Source organism: Acomys minous, assembly GCF_964271855.1.
Source record: "Acomys minous genome assembly, chromosome: 13".
Classification (NCBI taxonomy): domain Eukaryota; kingdom Metazoa; phylum Chordata; class Mammalia; order Rodentia; family Muridae; genus Acomys; species Acomys minous.
The window spans coordinates 102,777,139-102,799,264 of NC_140495.1; the positions used below are offsets into that span (position 1 = coordinate 102,777,139).

Consider the following 22,126-nt stretch of genomic DNA (forward strand, 5'->3'; position numbering starts at 1 on the left):
TTAAAATGCTTTCACACATTTCAAAATGCAGAATTACAAAGTCAATAGCTTTTATTAACATGATATAAAAAAATTAGTGATATACAGATTTCCCAGAGAGTAACTTTAAAACATTTTAATACAATTCTTAAAATTTTAACTTACCAGATACGTTCTTACTGCCACTGAGTTTTTAATACAAAAAGTTTACAAGCACTGTTATAAAACTACAACATTGAGATGGCGGGTAGGTAGTTCTGTTCCTCAGCCGTCTACTGTGAACCTTCATGTGTCTGCTGCTAATAAGTTACATGGATTCTGTACATAATTATAACAGGATTATTAAAATTCCAGTATGTTTCAACATCCTACACCACAGTTTGATACCATGAGCAGAAAGGGCTACTGCACATAGTGCTTCCGAAGAGGGAGGTGGGAGGGTAGACCAGTTAGCTCGACTCACTGCAGCAAAATACAGGCTAACTCTAGAAAACTCTAGTTGTTTCTGTGAAGCAGATATGATTTATAAACTTCTTCACCCTTCAAAGTCCCTAAACCCCAACAACATTAATCTTTGATTAGTTATATAAAAATAATCTTAGATTCATGCTTAACTTCAAATTCTTAGAAGTATCTAAAGGGTTTTACATTCTGTTTTCTGACTTAAGTACAATATTAGATCACTCGGATTTCAAGTTTGGATCAAATAACTAAAAATGGTTTGGCCAAATTTTATAGGCACATAACTCAAATGCAAAGCCAAGAGGCTGCAGCTACGTCCATCCTAGACAGACAGGCTCCCATGGTGACTCAACTGTGTAAGAGGCCCAGCCAGCACATGGGTAAGAAGACCTTAGGCTACCATTCATACTTCCAGATCTGTTCATAAAAATAATCCATGTACTTCAGGAGAAGACTGACTGTTGTGATGTCATGAGAACTTGCAGTTTAAACGTCACTAAGTTACAGGCTACAAAAGTGATTTTAAATTAAATGCTGGTTTCTCTGAAACAGGATCTAACTAAACAGTCCAAAATGGCACTTGCTGAGCATTAGTGGCAACATACACAGACAACCAGGCACACCTGCTTCAATAAACAAAATGGAAGAAAGAAGGCTGTGTGGCTCCGCAGAGTCCTGTCTGTCAGCGTGGAGAGCAGGGCTGCTCCTTTCCTAGGAAAGCTTGGCTCAAAGGTTCTCTCCAGCAAAGACTTTGCATATATGCTTGTTGTTACAAGTGGGAATAAATAATCAGGAAATTATATATTTAGAAATCAGGAATATATCTAGCTTTAAAAAGTGCAAGCTTGCAGTATAGAAGAAGACAGCTGTGGTGTCGGCAATGTCCACAGCGTGACACCAGGCTGCTCCTCCCTTTCCCAGTCAGCCATGTTTTGGTAAATATACTTGGCAGATCCAAAACACTTCCTTAGTTGATTCAGAAAACGTAACATGACGGTCAGGATACTGCTGACAGGATGTGGAAAGCACACGCGGGGGTGACCTGATGGAGCCTGGGATCCCTTCTCCCAGGGCAGACACAGTGCAGCTCATCTTTGCCTTGGACCTCTGCTGGTTCGTACACCCAGCTCTGTCCAGTGAGGCTCACATATTGTAGGCCACATAGATGGGGTCCAGCTGGTCAGCCAGGAAGCCATCTCGCAGGTGCATGCGTTGCTTCTCACCCCGAGAGTTGATGGGGATCACTCCGGGATCCACGATGACCACCACACCCACCACAAGGTAGTGCTCCTCCAGCACGACATTGGTCACCAGGGCTACCAGGTCCAGGGCGTCCTGCTCCAGACCGTCCAGCTCCACCACCACCACCAGCAGATTGGTCCAGGTGAACACAGCACTGAAGGAGAACAGACAGTCGCAGAGTCCAACAGCACCGGGGACCAGCAGGTGCTGGGACATATGGCAAGGGCACACAGATGGCTGCTTAGGTTCATTAGCTCAGTGCTGCTGTTTAACGCCATTGGTCATCTTAAGGCCAGGCTGACGGTATCTTAGAGGAGTATCTACTCTAATGTTCCTGATAAGAATCGAGAACAATCAGCACTTGATACAGAAAGCCGGGCTTGTCCCAGGGCAGGCTCCCCACAGCATGAAGAGACCATGGCTCACCACTATTTAAATGAGAAAACCCCATGTAACCTAGAACTCCTTTAGAGTGAGAACAATGGCGACCTCACATTCTGCCTGTATGCCGAAGACGGCTGTGGGGTTTACACCTGACCAGGAAAAAGGAAAAAGGAAAAGAAATGTTTTGCAGAAATGCGGCTAGAAGAGTAGGAAGAAGCGCAGGCAGGCCCTTCAGGGAGAAAGGGGAGGGCCATCCAGCTCACCAGGGACCGTAATTGTGAGGGGACGCTGCGAAGGGCAGAGTGGCACCTGGGCCTGTCCTTGTAAGCAGCACTCACGCCCAGGGAGAGGCGGGATGGACAGCACAGGAAACCCTTCCATCAGCTCTTACCACTCTGCAATGCTCCTGTGTGCACGGATCACAGAGGTTTCTATATCGATGGGGTGGTACCGCATGCCTCTTAGCTCTAGGGTTTCATCCAGAGACCCAACAACATACAGTGCATCATGTCGCTCTGCGAACACGGGTACATGAGTGCTTAGGAAGCAAGTCACACAGTGAACACGCCTACCCTGTGTACAAACCCTGTGCCACCTGGAGACCATGACACCAACATCTCCTGGTACTTACGCTTCACGCCAAGTGGGCTTGTAGAGATGCCAACAACCTCAGCAGTTACAACAATGTATGCCAATATGTTATAGCTACGTCATTTTACCTATAGGATGGTATAGCAGCCATAGGCTACAAAAGTTCTTACTTGAGCTGTTAGGCCTGCAGAGGCTAGACCTCTGGGCAATGGCCACAGCTTGGCCCTATCAGGGTGGAAAGGGACCATGTATGACTGAGAACCGTGCAGAGCACACTATGCTTATAAAAAAATTCAGGTTCCGGGACAGCTATATCACTTGGGAGGACCTGACAGTTTCTGACTAATGGCTCCCACCACCCTCACCATATCCTCTGCAGAGGCTAAGAATCTAAGGAAGTGAGGGACAGCAACAGGGGGAGGAAGAGAAATACACAGAGAAAAGTGTTATTGGAACCTGTTCCTCATCCCACAGTGAACAACACAAATCACAGCCGGTGGGGTGGGGTGGGGTGGGGGGACTAGGTAACCGAGGGTTCCCAAAGTCTAGGGCAAGGCTCACAGGCTTTAGCAACAGAAACCCCAGTCCCTGCTGCACTGAGGCAAGCCCTCCACCAAAGAGCTCTTACCTCCACTGGCATCCGTCAGCTCCGTCCTACGAAGGAAGCCAAGGTAGCCAGTCCTTGCCCAAATGGTCTGGGTGTCTCCAAAGCTCAGCCGGGCACTGAAGTGGTCAGCATGGAGCGTCTCCTCCCCATAGACTGTGTAGTACCCAGTGGCATTGTGGGGACTGCTCACCCAGATCTAGTGGACATGGGCAGGCAAGGGGACAAGCAAACCATTGAGTGCTGATTCTGTCCTTCGCAGTCTACGGCCCAAGATGACCTCAAGATAATACCCAAAAGGGAAGGGTGGCATTTCCAGTGTCTTATTTTGGGAACGACAAGCATAGAGAGCAAGCACAAATGTGACTAATGACTGTCATTCTTTCTTTCTTTTCCTTCCCTCTTCGCCATCTCCCCTTCCTCCTCCTCCTTTTACATAAGGCCTTGCTATGTCGCTCAGGCTGGCTGCATCACATTTATAGTAGTCCTCCTGCCTCAGCTTCCTGTCTGGATATGTTTCCACTTCTATGTATCAGATGACAGTGACAGAGAGAGAATGGAGGTAGGTCTGATGTTGACAACAGACACGCGGGAAAATACACTCTGTGTGGAGAATATGTTACTCGTGTCTGAACAACGTAAATGGTTCACTGGTGTCCAGAACAGCCCGTGCACCTGTGGCCGGGTACATTCATGCAAGATGCTCACATATGAGTTGATATGCACTCACGTATGCATATGAATACATATGCATTCAAAGTCTGCGTGTGCCTATAGTTCTCACGAGTGTCAAGGGCCTCTTAAAAAGAGCCCCCCAGAGCCCACTAAGCTGTCCACACTAACAATGTCACACAACTTCCAATAGAGAAGCAGAAGGGAGGCAGCTACCATGAAGTAGGTCTCCTCCCTACTCAGCTCAGACCTCACAGTCTTGTGGAAACTCGCTGGCAGGCTCTCCTTGCCCCTACCTGCTTAGTGCCTATGGATAAGGAGCCTTACCTGCCCACTGCCCATATATGAGGACCCCTGTCTTTCCACTGTACACAAGTGAGGGACCCCCAACAACTGCTTGCTAGTGAGTCAAGGGCCTCATTTGCCTGTCACCTGTGAGTGGGGTGTGGAACCTACCTGCCCACTCTTTATGAGTGAAGTACTCCTATCCAGTGCCTATGAGTAAGGGACCCCACTTTCCCTCTGTCTATGAGAGGCCATACTTACCCACTCTTCAAGAGTGAGGGACCCCACTTTCCCTCTGTGAGAGGACGTACCTATCCACTCTTCAAGACTGAGGGATCCCATCTGTTTACAGCCCATGAGTGAATGGTACACCTATCTCTTACCTGGAAGTAAGGGACTCTCCTGCCCCAGTGAGGAAGGCACCCACCTTATCTACCTAATGCCTGTGACAGGCTCTGTGTACCACAATTGCCTCACATACGGCTGAGTTTGTGGGACACCAAGGATCTTGGAACAAAGCCCTGTGTGGTCTTGAACCTGGGGCTGGTGCTTGATTGATACTAGGTCTGTGACCTTGGCTCTGATACAAAGTCAATTTTTAAGGAGTGGATGACCAGTTCTGCCGAAAGCAGGTGTTCCTGCTCCACAGGCTGCTGCTGGCTCCAGGTTACTTTCCCCAGTGCCCTCCTAGCTTTGTGGGTGGGGTGACCCAGTGAAAGGCCTCTTTCCCCATATACTGTGGAACCCTACATATTAGCAGGGACTTAAAAGGCATGCGGAAGCACTTAGGAGTGCTCAATGCTCTTCCAGAGGACTGAGTGTGGCTCCAAGCACCTGTGGCAGGAGACTCACAACCACCTGCAGCTGCGGCTCCAAGAAAGACCAGCCACCTGCACTTGTTGGCACACACCCACAAAAGAACACACACAAACACACACACACACACACACACACACACACACACACACACACACACACACACACAGAGTTTAGAACTCCTGAATTCTAATGGAATCTTGAGAGGAGGGGAGGGAAGCCAGGCTTCTAAAACGCCAACGCCCAGCCTCGGCCAGCACTTACCTCACCCAGATGCGAGTCTCCGAGGGGCCCTTTGGTCTCAGTGTGTGCAATGATGACCTTCACCCCCGGGAGGATCTGGAAGGAGGAAAGCCGTAACAGGCCCCAGTGAGAGAAGAAAAGCCCTGCATGTCTGACACAGCGGTCCTGCCAGGTCCCATTCTCACATACCCGTCCCTATCTGCCACCCAAGCCGACATGGGCAGTGAGCAGGGCTGACTACAGATCAGGAGGTTTAGAAGCCGTTCTGGATTTGGTGGGAATTTTAAAAGAAGTGGCACTAACAGAAATATGCTGTGAATCTGAACAGAACAGGCCAGCTCCTGAAAACAGGACGGTGCTCTTCCCTGGGAGGGCACTCTGGAGAGCACTCTGGTGCCTCTCCCTGCAGCAGGCCAAGCGCATGCTTCCCTGTCTGTTCTCACCAGGCTTGTCAGTGCAGAAGCGCACCGGCCAGCCACTCTGCTGACTCAGTGCCCTGCTAAGCTTACCACACTCAGTCCGGGGTCCTCTCTGGGCCTGGGTCAGATCTCGCTGCTTCTGAAGTGCAGCCGCCTGCTCTGTGTGTCCCGTCCCCATGAGTGGCACAGGAGTGGAGGAGGGGCCGAGGGAACGCATGAGCACCAGATGCCGGGCATTGCCTTGCTCTACCCTCTGCTTGTTCTGTCTCCAGACACACTGCTGGAGCCTCTACTCTCTCCCTTTGTGCCCCCGAATCCTGAAACCAAGGGACTCAGAACACAAGTCCACCAGGCCCGTGTTACTCCTGCAAAGCAGCGTGTACAATAATTATGGTGCAGCCATAACAGCATCAACAGGATTCCGAAGGGGAGCGATGAAAGGAAATACGTCAATGGCTGCCTTTGGTTACCTCCTTGCCTCCTAAAACACAGTTGTGGCCTGGGCAGTAGCCAGTGAGGTTTGGGGTGACCAAACTCCATTTCCCACCTCTGGGGTTACCCCTGGGAACCTCTGATAATTCTGAGGTAAACAGGTTGCTGTGCAGTTGGGCGGGCAGCATGTGCCCACTCCATTGGCCATATGATGTCTCCCTGCCTAGTCGGCCTTCCTTGACCTCCCCTTCTTCAGAGGATGTCTGTCTTCCAGGGTTTGCTCTGCTGACCCCACAGTGGCTCACATTTCTTCTTTTTTTTACTTTTAATCTTTTCTGCCTATTTATTTCTTTCTTTTTTAAAATTTTTTTGTTTTATTTTTTTATTAATTTATTCATATTACATCTCAATTGTTAGTCCATCCCTTGTATCCTCCCATTCCTCCCTCCCTCCCGCTTCCCCCCTACTCCCCTCCCCTATGTCTGTGTCTGAGGGGGACCTCCTCCCCCTGAATATGCTCATAGGGTATCAAGTCTCTTCTTGGTGACCTGTTATCCTTCCTGTGAGTGCCACCAGGCCTCCCCATCCAAGGGACATGTCAAATGTGGGTCAGAGGGGAGGACATCCTATTGAGATTTTAGGTGAGAGAAGCCTGGGAGAATGAGGAAATAGAAGGATCCAGAGGGTCCTGGAAAACTACAAGAGGAACTGTATGACAGGCGGATCTGGGCCCTGGGGTCCTCCTCAAACTATGGCACCGGCCAGGGAAAATATAGGCAGTAAACTTCGAACCCCTACCCAGACTAGCCGATGGACAGGACATTCTCCACCATTAAGTGGAGAAGGAGATCTGACTTTCACACAAACTGTGGCTCACATTTCTATGTGGGAATTCTCAGGCACAGTCAGCTTCTCCCAGCCACCTGGAGGTTTCTTGGGGCGGGGACGTGCTCAGTAGGCCAAGGCTGGTTTTGATGGCAAATCTCTGGCTGTGCCCTGGTAGGCTGTTCTCTACTGTCACCCTGGATCAGAGCATTCATTCTTCCTCATCTGCAGTCCAGGATCAAGACTGCCCTTTGTGACGGAAGTGTGAGGCCCTTGATCCACAGCCTCCCCGCTCCACCCCCTGCTAGCGTCCGCCAAGAGGCAGTTCCTTCTCTGCTCCATACCTGGGCACTCCAGCTATGGCTCTCTGCTCTGAGGATTCAAAGGTCTGATCTCACAGTTCTAGGCCTCAGTGGCCCATCCCACTCCCCACGCGGTACCATAGTCACTAGGAGCGTGCATCCCAGCACTGGCCACACCAGGGTCTAATAGTCCAACTTCTCCTACCTTTCCAGACTCCATCAGCGGTAGACTATGTGGAGAACCTCGTTCCACCAAACGAACTCTAAAAATTGACAAAGAAAAACATTTCAGAATACAATTTATAGTAGTTTTTTAAAAAAGCAAGTCACATGCATCTGAGTGACCCCCACAATATTGTTTCTTGGATGCAAGCATCCCTGCCTTGGCCAGCATCAATACCACACAGGAGGCGGGAGATACCTTTTGGGCAAATCCAGCTGGCAGTACTTAATCACAGGGTATGGACAAAGTCATGCAGGTAGGGAGGGGTCAGTACCTGTCATGGCGCAGTGCCCGCATGTCCACATAGACGGTTGTGGGATCCGGGCCTGTTGTGCCCTGAAAGGAAAACGACAGAACGTCTTTCAGAATTCTTATGTTCTGCTCAGTTTTGCAGGTGTTTCCATGTGGTAGCTCCTCCCAAGCTGTCTGTGACACCGGAAGAGAGGCTGTGCATCTTCCACCAGTGTGCGTAGGCTCATGGTCCCCCATGGCAGAGTGATGCTGTCCATCCAACATCTACTTGGCTAGATGCACTGAGCAAAGCTAACTGTGAATGAACTGTCAACCCTGAGAATTTGTATGTCAGTTCTGATAAAATTTCTGTCCCCGCTAGCTTCTGATGTGCTGAAACCACAGTGCAGATTGGGGGCATTTCCACCCCGCATCAAGTCAGGGCCTGCACCTCACCAACTCTGAGGACTAAGCAGACACTCAGATGAGCCACACAGCTCAAGTGTCATCCCAGCAGGGTGTGTTAGTGTAGTCACTCAGCAGGGATGATGATGATGATGATGATTACTATTACTAATACACTTAATTAATTGTGTGTGTTTGTGTGCAAACCAACATGCCTACAGCATGTATGTGGAGGTCACAGAACAACTTGAGGGAGTCAGTTCTCTTCTTCTACCCCCTGCGTGTCTCAGGGACTGAAGTCAGGTTGTCAGGCTTGGTAGCAAGCACCTTTACCTGCCAAGCCCTCTCATTGGCCTGGTATTACCATTTTATTGACAAGGAGCATCAGTCAGATGGATATCCTGGTCAACATCATTCCCTGAAGAGTCTAGACAGCATGACCTCTCACCAGCCTTTTACATTTGGTTACAAAGAAGCTTTTGTCAAGTCCCTAGCTCTCATTGTGAATAAACTAAGACGGTAAAAGAAACGTGTATTCTGGAATCCACCAGAAGGCCACATGAACTCATAGAAGCGGGGTAGGGATGGGGAGCTGTAAGGGGGTGACAGACACGGAGACATTAGCAAGGTTGAGGGGCTAGGGCAAGGTCCTACCTGCTCAGCTAGTTTTCCCAGCCTGTTGGGCTGACAGAGGCCAGGGCGGCCAGCAGAGGGAGACAGGGAGGAAATAGCACAGGAAACAAACAGAAGGCCACAGGCCACATGAGAAACACCGTGAGAGAGAAGAACACATCACTGTATCTTAAAGAGCAAACACAGATGTATCATTACAAGTTCTGCCATTGCACATGGCCCTCACAAGCTGGCAAGCAAGGCCAATGCTCTCCCATTTAGAGCTAGAATCAGGTATTTCTTGACTCATAGTCACCAACTTTGTACATCAGTCACAGTGGGAAGATCAAGCCAGGGCCCCCTAGTCTCAGCTCCACACAGTCATCTGAGATGTAAAGCAGTCAGCAGCACAGTCTTTTCACGGTTAAGTGGACATTGCCCAATAAGGTAGGAAACAGGGTGACACCTTGTAGACAGCTGTAGACTCTAGCGCCAAGCCCCGCCCTGCACATGCAGCCACCCAGAGACCAGGGCTCGAGCTGAGCCTGTGTTTTTGGAATGCAGAAAGGGCATTTACAGCACTGGACTGTCAGGTGTCAGGTCAGCATTTGGCTTTAAGACATTCTCAGAAAGAAGTGAAACAGAGGCTAGTATAAAACCAGAAAGCAAGGACAGCTACTGAAAAAGCCTTGTGATGCCCATGTTGATCTAAACTTCGCTTAGATTACTACTTTAGTGATAGTCCTGAAGTGGCCAATGCAGATCATCATCCTTATTAGTGCTCCAGCCTGAGATTTATACATGTATGATGTGTGTGTGTGTGTGTGTGTGTGTGTGTGTGTGTGTGTGTGTGTGTGTTTTAAAGGCAGAGTCTCTCTATGGAGGCCTGGCTGGCCTGAAACTTGCTCTATAAACATGGCTGGGCTCAAACAGAGATCTACCCACCTCTGCCTCCTGAGTGCTGGTATTAAAGGCATAAACAACCACACACAGATTTCTTAAGAAAGCAAGTTCCTTCTTGTTTTTTAAAATTAGCTGCATATTACACATAACTTACAAATGCTCATAGGTACAATAATCACTGATTTTTCTATCTAAGCATTGCTGTTCATTAGAAAGAAAAGGACATCTTTCTAAACAAAGCACTCAGTCTTCAAAGCTGAATGGCTCTGTGGAAATGGAACATCCACAGCTCCCAGGTGGAAATATAGCTAGAACTAGACACTGGTGTCAGTCTACAAACACGTTATCCCCTGGTGCAGGAGCCAGCGATCCCGGGTGCAGCCGACTTACCTGGAGGCAGATGGCCACATTGACCCTGCACCCAAACGTGGTGCTCACAGCTCGTGCAGGGAGGCCCAGGTCTTTGAATAGCTTAGAAAATGACTGTGTCAATGAGATCCGGGGCCGTTCCTCAGCCACTACCATGCACGTGCGCACACATGACAGGTTCACCCCCTTCATCTGCAGAAGAGCAAGGAGTCATCCCACAGCACACACAGTCTGGGGCCCTCAGCACTGACTACCTAAAGGACTTTCCAGGACACCCCGGGGTTCTGACCATGGACTCCATACATAAAGACAAGTAGGCCTTCATCTGGGGGATTCTAAGCACAGAAACACTGCTGAGTCTCCTGAAGAGTCTGTCGCCGACCCTCCTTCCTGCCCCTCACAGGCCCTCCTCTCTGGCTGGGGAGGAGAGCTTGGCAGAGGCCCGTGGACTTGGAAGAGCCACCATGGCTGTGATGGCCAGCTTAGCACTTACCCTGAGGGCCCCTGTCTGCGCACCAAGGCCCTTGGTGCACATCTCCATCACTGAGTAGGAACAGAAGGTAACGCGGGCCTTGTACTGGCTGACGGCAGACAGCCAGAGGGACACGTTGCTCTCCAGCTCCAGTGGGGGAACAAGCACTGACTGGTGTCCAGAGTAGACGCTGTGAGGAGAAGGACCGTTGGAAAGGAGCCAGCATGCCAAGCCCCAGGCATACTTGCTCCTTCCTCACGGAGAGCATTGCTCCAGCCTGGATGTGCACAGGTCTGTTCAGAACTGCAGGGGGAGGTTAGCAGAAAGACACTGCAGGGTGTGGTCCTGCTGTCCACCCAAACACTCAGAAGCATCAGAGCTATGTATGGAAGAGGCCTCCTACTACAGAGGTGGGTCGCTCACTGCCTTATAGCATTTGAAAGAACCAGAAGATTCTTCCCAGTCACTAATAATAGACACTGTTTTTATTTAATGAAAAATACTTTTATTCTTTTCCTTTTTTCATTATTATTGTGTGTATGTATGTGTGTATGTGTGTGTGTGTGTGTGTGTGTGTGTGTGTGTGTGTGTGTGTGTGTGTGTGTGTGTATACTTCATTGAGTTTGTTCTCCTTTCACTTTTATGTGGGTTTTAGGGATTGAGCCCACATAAAAGGGGTTGCCAGAATTGCACAGTGTCTTTACCTGCTCAACCACTTTTCTTTCTTTCCTTCTTTCTTTTCTTCTGTTTCTCTTTCTTTCTTTCTTTCTCCCTTCCTTCCTTCCTTCCTTCCTTTCTGTTTTGTGTTTTTTTGTTTTGAGAAAGGGTCTCCTATGCTGGCCTGGAACTTGTTATGTAGATCAGGCTGGCCTCAAACTTAGAGGTTCACTTACCTCTGACTCCCAAGTGCTGTGATTAAAGGCATGTACTACCACGCCCAGTTATTTTAACTCTTTATAAAATTGTAAGGCCAGATGCTAGCCACCTACTCCCATTCACACTTCTAGGCTTCCAAGACACTCAGAAAGCCATTGGAGGGGCTGACGTTCTGAGGAAGCATAGGGGCCACACAGGCCCAAGAGCGAAGGATGCATGCCCTCACCTGCACAGACACCACAGTGCAAAGCCGAGGCCACAGTAAGGGTCCAGGCAGATGGCGATCTGCCGTGAGGGGTAGAGCTCGCACTGAAGCTTTATGGAGCGGCACAAGGCACTTGTGGCTGCATGTGACATCTGCAGGAGTGAAGAAAAGGCCTGCTCAGGGCTGTGAAGGAAGAGAGGGTTAGAGGCCACATCTGCTATGCACTGTGGTTGGCTGGGCATGCAGCTCCATCTCACCACGCGCCAAGTTACTTTCTGAGAAGACGGCTGGCTCCTGCCTCTGCCACAGAGCCTGAATAACCCCAAAAATCACACAGGGACATCTCTGAAGCAAGAGTCCAAGGCAGTAAAGCATTCACTACTGCACTGTTACAAGATGATTTATTTGTTTTCTTTATGTGTATGTGTTTATGTACACCATGTGCATGGTTGCTGTCCATGCAGGTCAGAAGAGAGCATCAAACCCCCAGGAGCTGGAATTACATGCGGTTATGAGCCATCTGAAATGGGTGCAGGAACCTGGGTCCTCCGCAAGCACAGCAAGTGCTCTTAACAATGAGCTCTCATACCAGGCCCTGAAAGTTTATTTTTAATTCACATTAAATAAACTCAGCAAAGTCACCTTAATCCAGAGACCAGACACTGCCATAAACAGCAAAGGTGCAGTGTTCTCAGGGGTCTAATTTTGGGCTTCAACAATGTTTAACATAAATAAAAAAAAACCCACAATATTGTTGCTTTGTGCTTTGGAGAAGGAGCATCTGCCTAACGCTACAACCCCACCATTCCTATCTGCAGCCTCACTCCTGCCGTTCCCTCCGTGTGCCTGTGACGCTGAAGCCAACACGAGCTCATGGGGTCCTACCTTAACGCCAGCTAAGATCCCGGTTGTCGACACACTGAAGTCCAAGTATGCAAGCACGTCTGGGGAGGGCGGTCTGAAAATGCTAGCTACCTTCTTTTTTGGAATGTCATCTGTTAAACAGAAGATACCAGTGGCTAATGTCGCACAGCCCACACAGGTAGAAGCTCAACTTCCCCAGGCAAGAAGTAGACATGATTTGAGCCCAGAGACAGATCTGTCACAGAAGGCAGGCTCCCAGAGAGCAGGCTGTGTGCGCTGTTCACATGTGGGAAACGATGCCTGGTGCAGGCTCACCGAGTCTATTCGGCAGGCGCGGAACCGGATTGCTGACGGGAACAGAAGTCACTTCACTGCTAAAGGTGAAGGTCAGAGTTCTACGGCCATGACCATGCTGCAGAGGCTGCGACAGGGCCACAGTTCATGAGGTAAGCACTGCTGCTGTCTGCCGTACAAACGGGCACAGGTTCAACAAGGGCAGTCCGAGCTCTTGAGACTGAAAGATTCTGCCCAGCTGGAGCTCAGAGCCTGACCCCTGCCCTTCATGCCTACCGCAGAGTCAGGAACTCAGCCATATTAGCCTCTGGTTTCCACATAAAGTAGGACTTCAGAATGCAAGGCTCCAGTGGGAAAGGGGAGGTTCCCGCCACTCAGAAGTCAGCACCTGATCCTACGAAGGGCTGGGGATCTGCTGGGCACAGCGGTTTACATCTGCAGACACCTGATCCTACGCAGTGCTGGGGATCTGCCAGGCACAGCAGTTTACATCTGCAGACACCTGATCCCTACACAGTGCTGGGGATCTGCTAGGCACAGCAGTTTACATCTGCAGACACCTGATCCCTACACAGTGCTGGGGATCTGCTAGGCACAGCAGTTTACATCTGCAGACACCTGATCCCTACACAGTGCTGGGGATCTGCTAGGCACAGCAGTTTACATCTGCAGAGCTGCTCGTACCCTTCATGCAGAATCAACCATAAGACAGCCTCTTCCCAGCTGGTGCAAAGGCATCTCAGGGCATGGTAGCACTCACAAGTGACAATGATAGGGATCCTAGGGGGTGCAAAGTGAAAACTGTGGCCCCAAGGAATCAGCAAAAACATGTAGACACTGCCAGCTCAGTATGTGGGCATGAGCCAGTGGAGATGGGATTTCTGCCCCTAACATGTGAGTATGGAGGCGCTGATGGGAGCCCCAGAGCTGAGGAGACCTCACTTCTTGGACAAAGAGCCAACCCGTGTAAGCAACAGCGGCACCTACTGCCCCGTTACCACTGTGCCTGCTCAATTTACCAGGTAAATTCAAGAAGGCCTCTTGTCATTTGCACAGGCTGATCCATTTACCTGAATATCTAGTTGTTCAGAATGTTACTATTTTATGTGTATATTCCTATGCCTGAGTGTATATAAGTGCACTATATACATGTAGAGGTCACATGAGGGCATTGGATCCCTCAGCCTGGAGTTATAGGCTGTTGTAAGCCTCCATGCGGGCGCTAGGAACCACGTCCCAGTCCTCTGCAAGAGCAACAAGTGCTTGCAACCACTGAGTCATCTCCCCAGCTCCTTAATGGTTAGTTTTTTGCATAGGGTCAACAACGTAACTCCTACAACAGAAAGCTCCAGGAAAGAAAGCGACAGTTTGTCTTTGCAGGGGCAGCTGCTGGAGACACATACCTGTATCTAGGATGGTTGGCCAGGTCCTGACATCTACAGCGGCAGCTGCTTCTTTGGACTTGAGCAGCCGTGTAATGGCCTGTGTGCTAAGGACACATGCAGACTTGCTGACCTAGATCACACAGAAGCAAGTGCCCAAGTCAGCTGTAAGCCTGGCCACTCACCCACACACTACCCTGCAGAGGAGACCAGTGTGACAAGCGCCATGACTTCCCACCCAGGAGAACATGGCCTGCCAGTAGGGTAAGTTTACCTCAACAATCATCTTCACAGTGGGCAGTGTGGTGCCAAGGTTCTGGGGGTGTGGTGGTCGCACAGTGACAGGCACGCAGCCACAGTACAGGCAGCCATAGAACGCAGCAATAAGATCCACCCCTGGGGAGATAAGGCACATGGTCAACACTGGGCTCAAGAGAGGCCTCATGAGGACAGCATACAACATCTGTCCTCAGATAGAAAGATGACCAGCAGGCAGGATTTCTTTTCAACACAGCTATGGCTAACTCCAAATCGGTATTTATCAGACCTAGCACTGTCAGTAAGGACAGAGAAGAAGGCCTCTCTACACCCTGAGGGGGTCTCAGGAAGGGCCACGGGGATGTGGACTGGGGTACACTAGCAGGAAGATTCTGGCCCTGTGCAGGAGACCTTTGGCCCATCAGACCCAGGAGCCAGAAGGGCTGGGCAAGTCTGTATATACAGGCCTCACGGACAACCTCTGTGACCACCTGCCCGCAGTGGAGGTCCCCAGCCTCCATACCAAGAGGAGCCATTCCTTCAGATACCTACAAAGACTACAAATATCTCAAGGCATATTAAAACAGATTAGAAAATGATACTGGTAGAAACTATAACTTTTAAAAATATTAGACAAGAACAGAAACTTTAAAAAAATTCATTTCAAGATAAAGATGCAGCATGAAGGAGCACAGGACAACAAAGTCTTAGGATAAAGCACAAGGTGACATTTAAAACTTTGAGTGGGAGAAGAGCAAGAGAAGAGAAATGTCAGTTACTGAAGATAGGAAAAGACACAGAGAGATGCAAGGAACAGAAGCACACGGAGAAAAGCACACGGGAAGACGGTGTTTACGTGAGGGGAGAATGAAGCTCTGGTGGCCGCTGTCTGAGAACAGCACCTGCAGTAGCCCCGATGAAAGGGTGAGACAGAGCCCTTGCCCAGCATGTGCAGGGTCCTGGCTTCACTTCACTTCTCAATGTCATGAAAAAAGTGGGTAGGGTATGAGGAACACACACCCCAAACTTCACCTTCCCAAGGTGGTTGAGGTGATGTCATAATTACTTTGAGAATGCTGCATGTAATGTGGGATACCAAAAATATGTAGTAACAGGACATTCCAATCCTGCCGTGTCCTAAAGCAGTGATTCTCAACCTATGAGTTGCCACCCCTTTGGGGGCTGAATGACCCTCTCCCAGGGGTCACATCTCAGATATTGTACATATAAGATACTTAAATTCTGATCACAGTAGCAAAATTATAGTTATGAAGTAGCAATGAAATAACTTTATGGTTGGGGGTCACCACAGCATGAGGAACTATATTAAAGGGTCCCAGCATTGGGAAGGCTGAGAGCTACTGTCCTAAAAGAAATCAGGGGCTTGGAGTGAGAGAGCGGTCTTAGAGACGAGGTTTAGCAAAACCCTATAGTCTGAACTAGAGTTGAAGGGACGCTATGAACAAGGAGCTCTCTAAGAAACACAACTAGACTTCAAATTCCAGCCCTGCTCACGGCAGCCTGCAGCAATAGCTGCCCTTCCCCGGCCCCTCATTCTGAGATGCTGTGCCTCGAAGGATGAGAGTCCAGCTCTAGGGTAAGAAGGATGCGCCTGTGTACCTGCTATCCTGACAGCAAAAAGCTATCACGGCCACTAGGAACAGGGGTCCCACCCAAAGGGCTCACAGTGGCACTGGCGTCACAGGAATGGGGAGGGCAGAGCTCAGTTTCAGAAGGTCAGGAGAGGGTCCTGGGTGTATACACACCTGGAGGATAGACCAGAGCCACGTGGTCCCCAGCATCCAGTCGGCCCTTCTCCATCAGCGCAGCAGCCACCCTCTCTGCTCTCTTGTGCAGCTGGATGCAGGTTGCAGTGCTGGTGACTGTGCCCTGGAGAAGAACCAGGTTCACGGGTGTGCTGATGCTTTCAGACAGAACAGTATGTGCTCTGGAACCTGTGTGCAGCGCTCTGCACACCAGGCTCCTGGGGTCAGGAGTCAAGTGATATCAGCGCTAGGAAATACTGGGCCTGCCACGCCTGGGCATGTAGTAGGGGGTTGGGCGTCTCTGAGTGGTCCAGCCTGAGCCTCGAAGGGTAAGTAAGCACTTCACTCATACCTGACAGAGCCAAAGACTGTAAGAAGCCAGAATGTCCATCCTGGGACCCATGTGAACCATGAATCCTTGTCCTGAGACCTGCCTCCCTGGCCTCCCCGCTTGGAGCCTGAAGGACACTGCCCTCTCGTCCCTGCCCAGAACCAGTGCTCCAGCACTTAACAATTCTTTCCCCATGAGCTGACTGCATCTTTGCTGACAATTAATCACTATCTGTCAGCATGAGTTAGAGTTCAATTATAAAATGGATGTCTATTGAGATATACCAGGAAGCAAGACAGCCTCTCACGTGAGAAACTTTTCAGCAGAGAAGCTTATTGCTTAGACACAGAGGGCATCGGCAAGCATCTCTGAATGACTTGAGCATGGAGGCACAGTCCTGTACCTGCCCTTGAGGCCGAGAAAGGAAGACAGAGAGCTGAAGACCAGCCTGGGATACACAGCAAGGTCCTGTCAGATACAAGTAAATAAAAAGAAAATCTCTGAATGAGCAAAGAATACCAGGACCTGGTTTGCATTATCTAAGATCATGGTACCTGTTCTTTATGGGACAAGAAAAGAATCAAGATCTCTTAAAGTATGTTTGATGTGGCCAGCAGGGGAGCCACACAGGGTTTCATGTTTGCTTCTATAATCCTGCAGTGTGGGGGGTACAGACCCTCCTGTATCTTTGCATGGTATAGAACATTAACAGACAATGTGACAGAGAATTTCTTAATCACACAAGAGAAGCAGTTCGGAGCAGCAAATAGTGTTTGTCACTTCAAATATGTAAGCAAATGTACAAAGACTAAATGTGTAAGTATTATCATATAAACGTTTTCTTTTAGCTCATAAACCCAAGCGCATTTGCACAGATAAAATTCCTGGTAAGAAAATAGAGCATTTCCAGATAAATGCAAATCAACAGACTTTGTGTCAACTGTATAAAGCACATAGAAGTGGGTATTTGCCCAACATAGATGTCCTCCGAGAGACTCCACCCAGCGGGGGACTGGGACAGATGCTGGAACTCGCTGCTGGACTCTGGGTGGAGCACTGAGAGTGGTATGGAAGAAAGGGGGCATGGAAGGATCCAGAGGGTTCAGGAGCCCCACAAGGAGACCATCAAGGCCTGCGGATCTGGAGACAGGGAAGTCTGCACAAACTGTTGCACCAACCAAGGGTAATGCACCCAGAGAACCTAGACCCCCTGTTCAGATCTAGCCAATGGACAGCTCACTCTCCACAGTGGTGGGAGGAGTGAGGACTGCCTTTGACATGAACTCTGGTGCCCCCGACCCAATTTGATCACTTCCCCCTGGTGGGGAGGCCTGGTGGGCACACAGGGGAAGGGGAAGCAGGCTATCTGGATGAGACCTGATAGACTGTGGTCATATGGTGGGGGAGGAGGCTCCCTTCTGTCAGAAGGCTAGGGGAGGGGAATAGGGAGGAAGAAGGAGGGAGGGAATGGAAAGATACAAGCAAGGGGATAACAATCGGGATATAATTTGAATAAATTATAATAAATTAAAACAAAACAAAAGAAGAAAGAAAACCAAAGCACAAGTAGAGAGAACAATGCCTCAGGAGGGACTAAGGTCTAATACCATTCTATTCTCTCAACAAAATAATGACAATGTGGAGGACAAATGGGAAACCCCCCAAGAGTCCTGCCCTCACCTTGGCATTCAGCAGCAGGAAGAGTGGGTGGTCAGGAGTGGTGTGAGCCCGCCACTGCAGCACATCTGCCAGGAACAGGAACTGCACAGAGACAGGAGGGCTCGCACCTGCCCCATCGTGCCTGCCACCTGCCCCCAGGAGCTGCCCAGTACCTTCCGAGCCTGGTCACTGTCCTCCAGGTGGGCCAGCTCTCTCCCAGAGGCCTGCGCAATCCTTTTCCCAGCAACCAGGTTCCCAACGATCATTGAAGCCGGTCCAACTTCTACAACAGAATCCCAGGGACAGGTTGGGAACTTCTAACCCGTAACTGTCACGTGACTCCACTTATATGTAACACTTGTTATTCTGACACATAGTTGGGTACTTAACTCTTTCATTTAAATGTAAATATTCAGATCATTCCCAAGTATAAACTATGCCATATAATATATTCCTGGAATGTTAACTAATTATCAATGTTTATTGCTTTTCTATATTTTACGTATAATCAGAATTCTTGAAAAAAAAACACAATCCTTGAAGTGTGTTATACTTGAGATAGTTTATCTGTTCGGTAATCAGTAAAAGAAAGTTAGCCTTTCCTAAGCATTTATATAACCAAGGCAATAAAAAACTAAATATACTAGTTAAACTGGCCTTTAAGCTTAGTTGTTATGTTAAATCAGCAACGGAAAACTGTCCCTTGAAAAACTTCCATTCCTGTAACCTAGTGACCACCAGAGGTTCCTTCAATTCCAGAGCCTAAATGCTCTGGCAGCACCCCCTTTTGTTGCCAGGAACAGGGGCATACACCTTAACCCCAGGCCCAGAGAGGTAGACAGTCACTACTGCAAGAACCAGTGCAGTGCACCCCAAGCCAGTCAAGGCCAGACAGCCTTGTTGTTAGGCACAACTAACCTGGCTGCTTCTGGCGAGGCTTGGGGAGATTGGTGACACAGGTGTGAGGGCACATCAACACACTGCAAGGGTGTAGCGTCCCTTCCAGAAAGCGCTGCTTGGTTTCAGAAATGTGAATTCCTCCGAGAGGAGCCTTGGGCAAGGTGTTGGCAGGAACCAGGGCCAAACAGTACACGCCCACCTGGTGGATGCTGTCGATGGCCTGGAAGGCAAGAACTCTGCTGAGCGTGTGCTGCCAGCTCAGGCTGGGGAGAGCTGGAAGGGGGCCACACGGAACAGAGAGCTTAAGTGCAGGCGTCCAGCGGGTGAGTGACCTCTGAAACATCATCACGCCAAGAGGACAGAGAGCATGCCTAGTTGTACCATGAGACACACAGAGTTTACATACACAAACACATTAGCCTATGTAACTGCTTTTATAGCTCAGTAGCCACAAAAATATGGTGAGGCCTCCAGTTGGGGAGAAGTGAACGGAAACAACAGAGGCTAGACATCCTGAACTTGGAATTATGTCTACATTTCAAATACAACTAACTTAACAATCAAAAGCAACCCCTGAAAGTGGAAAGTAAGGAGCATGGCCTCCGTCAGAAGTCAGCTGGCAGCACAGCTCGGAGGCTCAATTTAACGTGGCTTTAAACCGTCTTGACAGCTGGTCCCCAGGGAGATGTGCGCAAAGGAGGAGAACTACAAAACCATGTGAGCTGTTCCCAGCTCTCCTGTCCGGGTCAGCATGGAGGCCACACTGGGAGACGCTGGGCCCAGTGGCCAGAATTCAGTGAGTGACAACACCTGGCTGTTGGCAACTACATTAACAAGAGAATAACGAGTTAAGCAGAAACCCTGTGGTCTTGCATAAGAATGCTCAGCATAAATTCAGAATACGGCGAATCTTACAAACACGCTGACAGATGCCATTTGCCACTCTGCCCTCTGAGAAGAGTGCAAGGTGATGACTAAATGACAAGGAGTGCTGACTAAGTGACAACTATTGGAGATGGAGTGATAACCAGTGGTGACGACGTGATAACCAGTGGTGACGACGTGATAACTACGAAGGTCAAGCTCACAGACAGCGTTCTCAATATCCCACTCAGGACTGCACAGGACCCCTGTGTCTGGCCTACCTGTTTCTACTACAGCCTCAGAAACCACAGACATTACCAAGTGGCTCCCATTGACCTTTGAATGATAACAGCCATAGCTACAACACACGGAAACAGACATTTACACCCATGAGTTCATGAGGAAACAAACAAGCCAACTCAGGGTCACCCTCAAAGCGTTCATTAATCTGACTTCTATTAACTGTCTCCCCCCCCACCCCCCACCCCCGCATGTTCTAGTTAATGATGGAGGACAGATGAAAAAGTCAGTGTGACAAACACAAAACTGACAGATCACAAGCACAGGATGACGTGTGAAGGCTGACAAAGGGAAGTCCAGGCCCCTGAGCCACCTTCCAGAGAGGGCTTGCCAGAAAACCAGCCTAGTCCAAATAAGCCTCCAGACCCACTGTGCAGGAGCCACAGCCACAGCTACAGCCACAAGACATGGTGCACAAGGCCTGGCCCAGTCAGACTTCGGAAATGCCACTCCACAACCTGTTTTCCTCAAATTAGTCACAAAAATGACAGGGGGCAGTTACAAGCTAAAAAGAACGTGTCCTACCAATCAGTCATAATTTATGAACTTGTTGTGATTGTGTCAGACTAATTAGTCACTAGACAGTTGGGGAAATGTGAACAGTGAATAGATAGTTAATTGTACTTATAAACTACTGTTATGCTCAGTACCAGGAACGCTCTGTAACAAAGAAGTGTGGCCTCTCTGACTTTCGTGGCATATCTGATTGCCTGCAATCATCTGTCACCTGTGAAGCCCCCAGGTGCTGGAAGCAGCGGCCATCCCAGCTCACCCGCCCACCTGCAGCACGCGGCTCATCCACTGGAAGCTGTCTTCCTCTGAAGCATCGGGCCGCTGCTCAGCCACCAAGACAATGCGGTCATCATGTAGCACAGTCACAGAGAACACAGCGATCCTGAGGCAGGACACAGAAGAAACGTGGTGCAGAGGTGTGGTAAACAGACTATTTTCTGTTAATGCACAAAGTGACCAGTCTTTGAAACAGTTTCAACTCACAAAATAAACACTGTAGTATTGAGCACAAATTTTTCTTTAATTCTTAATTCTAATGTTAATGTAACATTTCTTTGTGAATAACTCTTTAAAGGTTTTACTTTGCAAACAAAGGATCAAATATTTCAATAATTAGTTAATTGATCTGGATTGTTACTGAGCTTTTTGGACTTGTTTCTCTTCCATTAAAAAGAAAAATTCTAAGGGCTAAAGAAGTGGCTCAGATGGCTGCTCTTCCAGAAGACCCAGGCTTGATTCCAAGAACCTACATAGTGGCTCATGATCTGTAGCTCCAGTCCCAGGGGATCTGATGTCCTTTTCTGGCCCCTGTGGGCACCAAGCACACATGCAGTACACAGATATGCATGCATGCAAAACATCCACACACATAAAATAAAAATGAATATATTTAAAAGTATGTTTTTAAAACTTGGTTTTTCGGGGCTGGAGAGATGGCTCAGCGGTTAAAGAGCACTGGCTTCTCTCCCAAAGGCCCTGCGTTCAATTCCCAGCAACCACATGGTGGCTCATGGCTATCTATAATGGGATCTGATGCCCTCTTCTGTCATGAAGACATACATGCGAATAAAGCATATACACAAATAAATAAATATATATTTTTAAATTTTGTTTTTTCTACATTTTTCTACAGCCGTGTACCCAGCAGCACGTGTGGAGGTCAGAGGAGAACTGTGAGGAGCTTGTTCTCTCCTTCAACCAGGAAAGCTCCAGGGCAAAACTCAAGTCACCAAGTTTGGTAGTAAGTACCTTTATCTGCTGAGCCATCTCATTGGTTCAAGTCTCCTCCTCCTTTCCCTGGCCCCCACACCCTCCCTTCCTCCCTTGTTCCCTTTCTTGTGTGTGTGTATACGTGTGTGTGCATACGTGTGTGTGTGTGTGTGTGCGCGCGCGCGCACATGTACCTTTTCCTTGCTTTATATATTTGCCTGTATGTACAAGCAC

At 49.0% G+C, this 22,126-nt stretch overlaps 1 protein-coding gene across 3 annotated transcripts in view; it reads right to left on the reverse strand.

The window, feature by feature from the left end:
• Positions 1–33: 33 nt before the first annotated feature.
• DIP2A (disco interacting protein 2 homolog A) overlaps positions 34–22,126 on the reverse strand; it is a gene marked incomplete at its 3' end in the record, with an annotated part of 86,623 nt that continues 64,530 nt past the window's right edge. For 2 of the 3 annotated variants that reach the window (XM_084752433.1, XM_084752431.1), the window contains 18 exons: positions 20,951–21,065; positions 19,025–19,226; positions 18,280–18,389; positions 18,128–18,208; positions 16,117–16,240; positions 14,367–14,488; positions 14,114–14,225; positions 12,438–12,547; positions 11,574–11,704; positions 10,493–10,661; positions 10,021–10,191; positions 8,770–8,799; positions 7,754–7,815; positions 7,462–7,519; positions 5,300–5,374; positions 3,287–3,461; positions 2,459–2,582; positions 34–1,837 (listed from right to left, as the gene is read on the reverse strand). In XM_084752433.1, the coding sequence (XP_084608559.1) occupies positions 1,585–1,837; positions 2,459–2,582; positions 3,287–3,461; positions 5,300–5,374; positions 7,462–7,519; positions 7,754–7,815; positions 8,770–8,799; positions 10,021–10,191; positions 10,493–10,661; positions 11,574–11,704; positions 12,438–12,547; positions 14,114–14,225; positions 14,367–14,488; positions 16,117–16,240; positions 18,128–18,208; positions 18,280–18,389; positions 19,025–19,226; positions 20,951–21,065 (2,224 nt within the window). The remainder of the gene's footprint in view (positions 1,838–2,458; positions 2,583–3,286; positions 3,462–5,299; positions 5,375–7,461; positions 7,520–7,753; positions 7,816–8,769; positions 8,800–10,020; positions 10,192–10,492; positions 10,662–11,573; positions 11,705–12,437; positions 12,548–14,113; positions 14,226–14,366; positions 14,489–16,116; positions 16,241–18,127; positions 18,209–18,279; positions 18,390–19,024; positions 19,227–20,950; positions 21,066–22,126) is intronic. The other variant, XM_084752432.1, reaches the window with a different exon arrangement.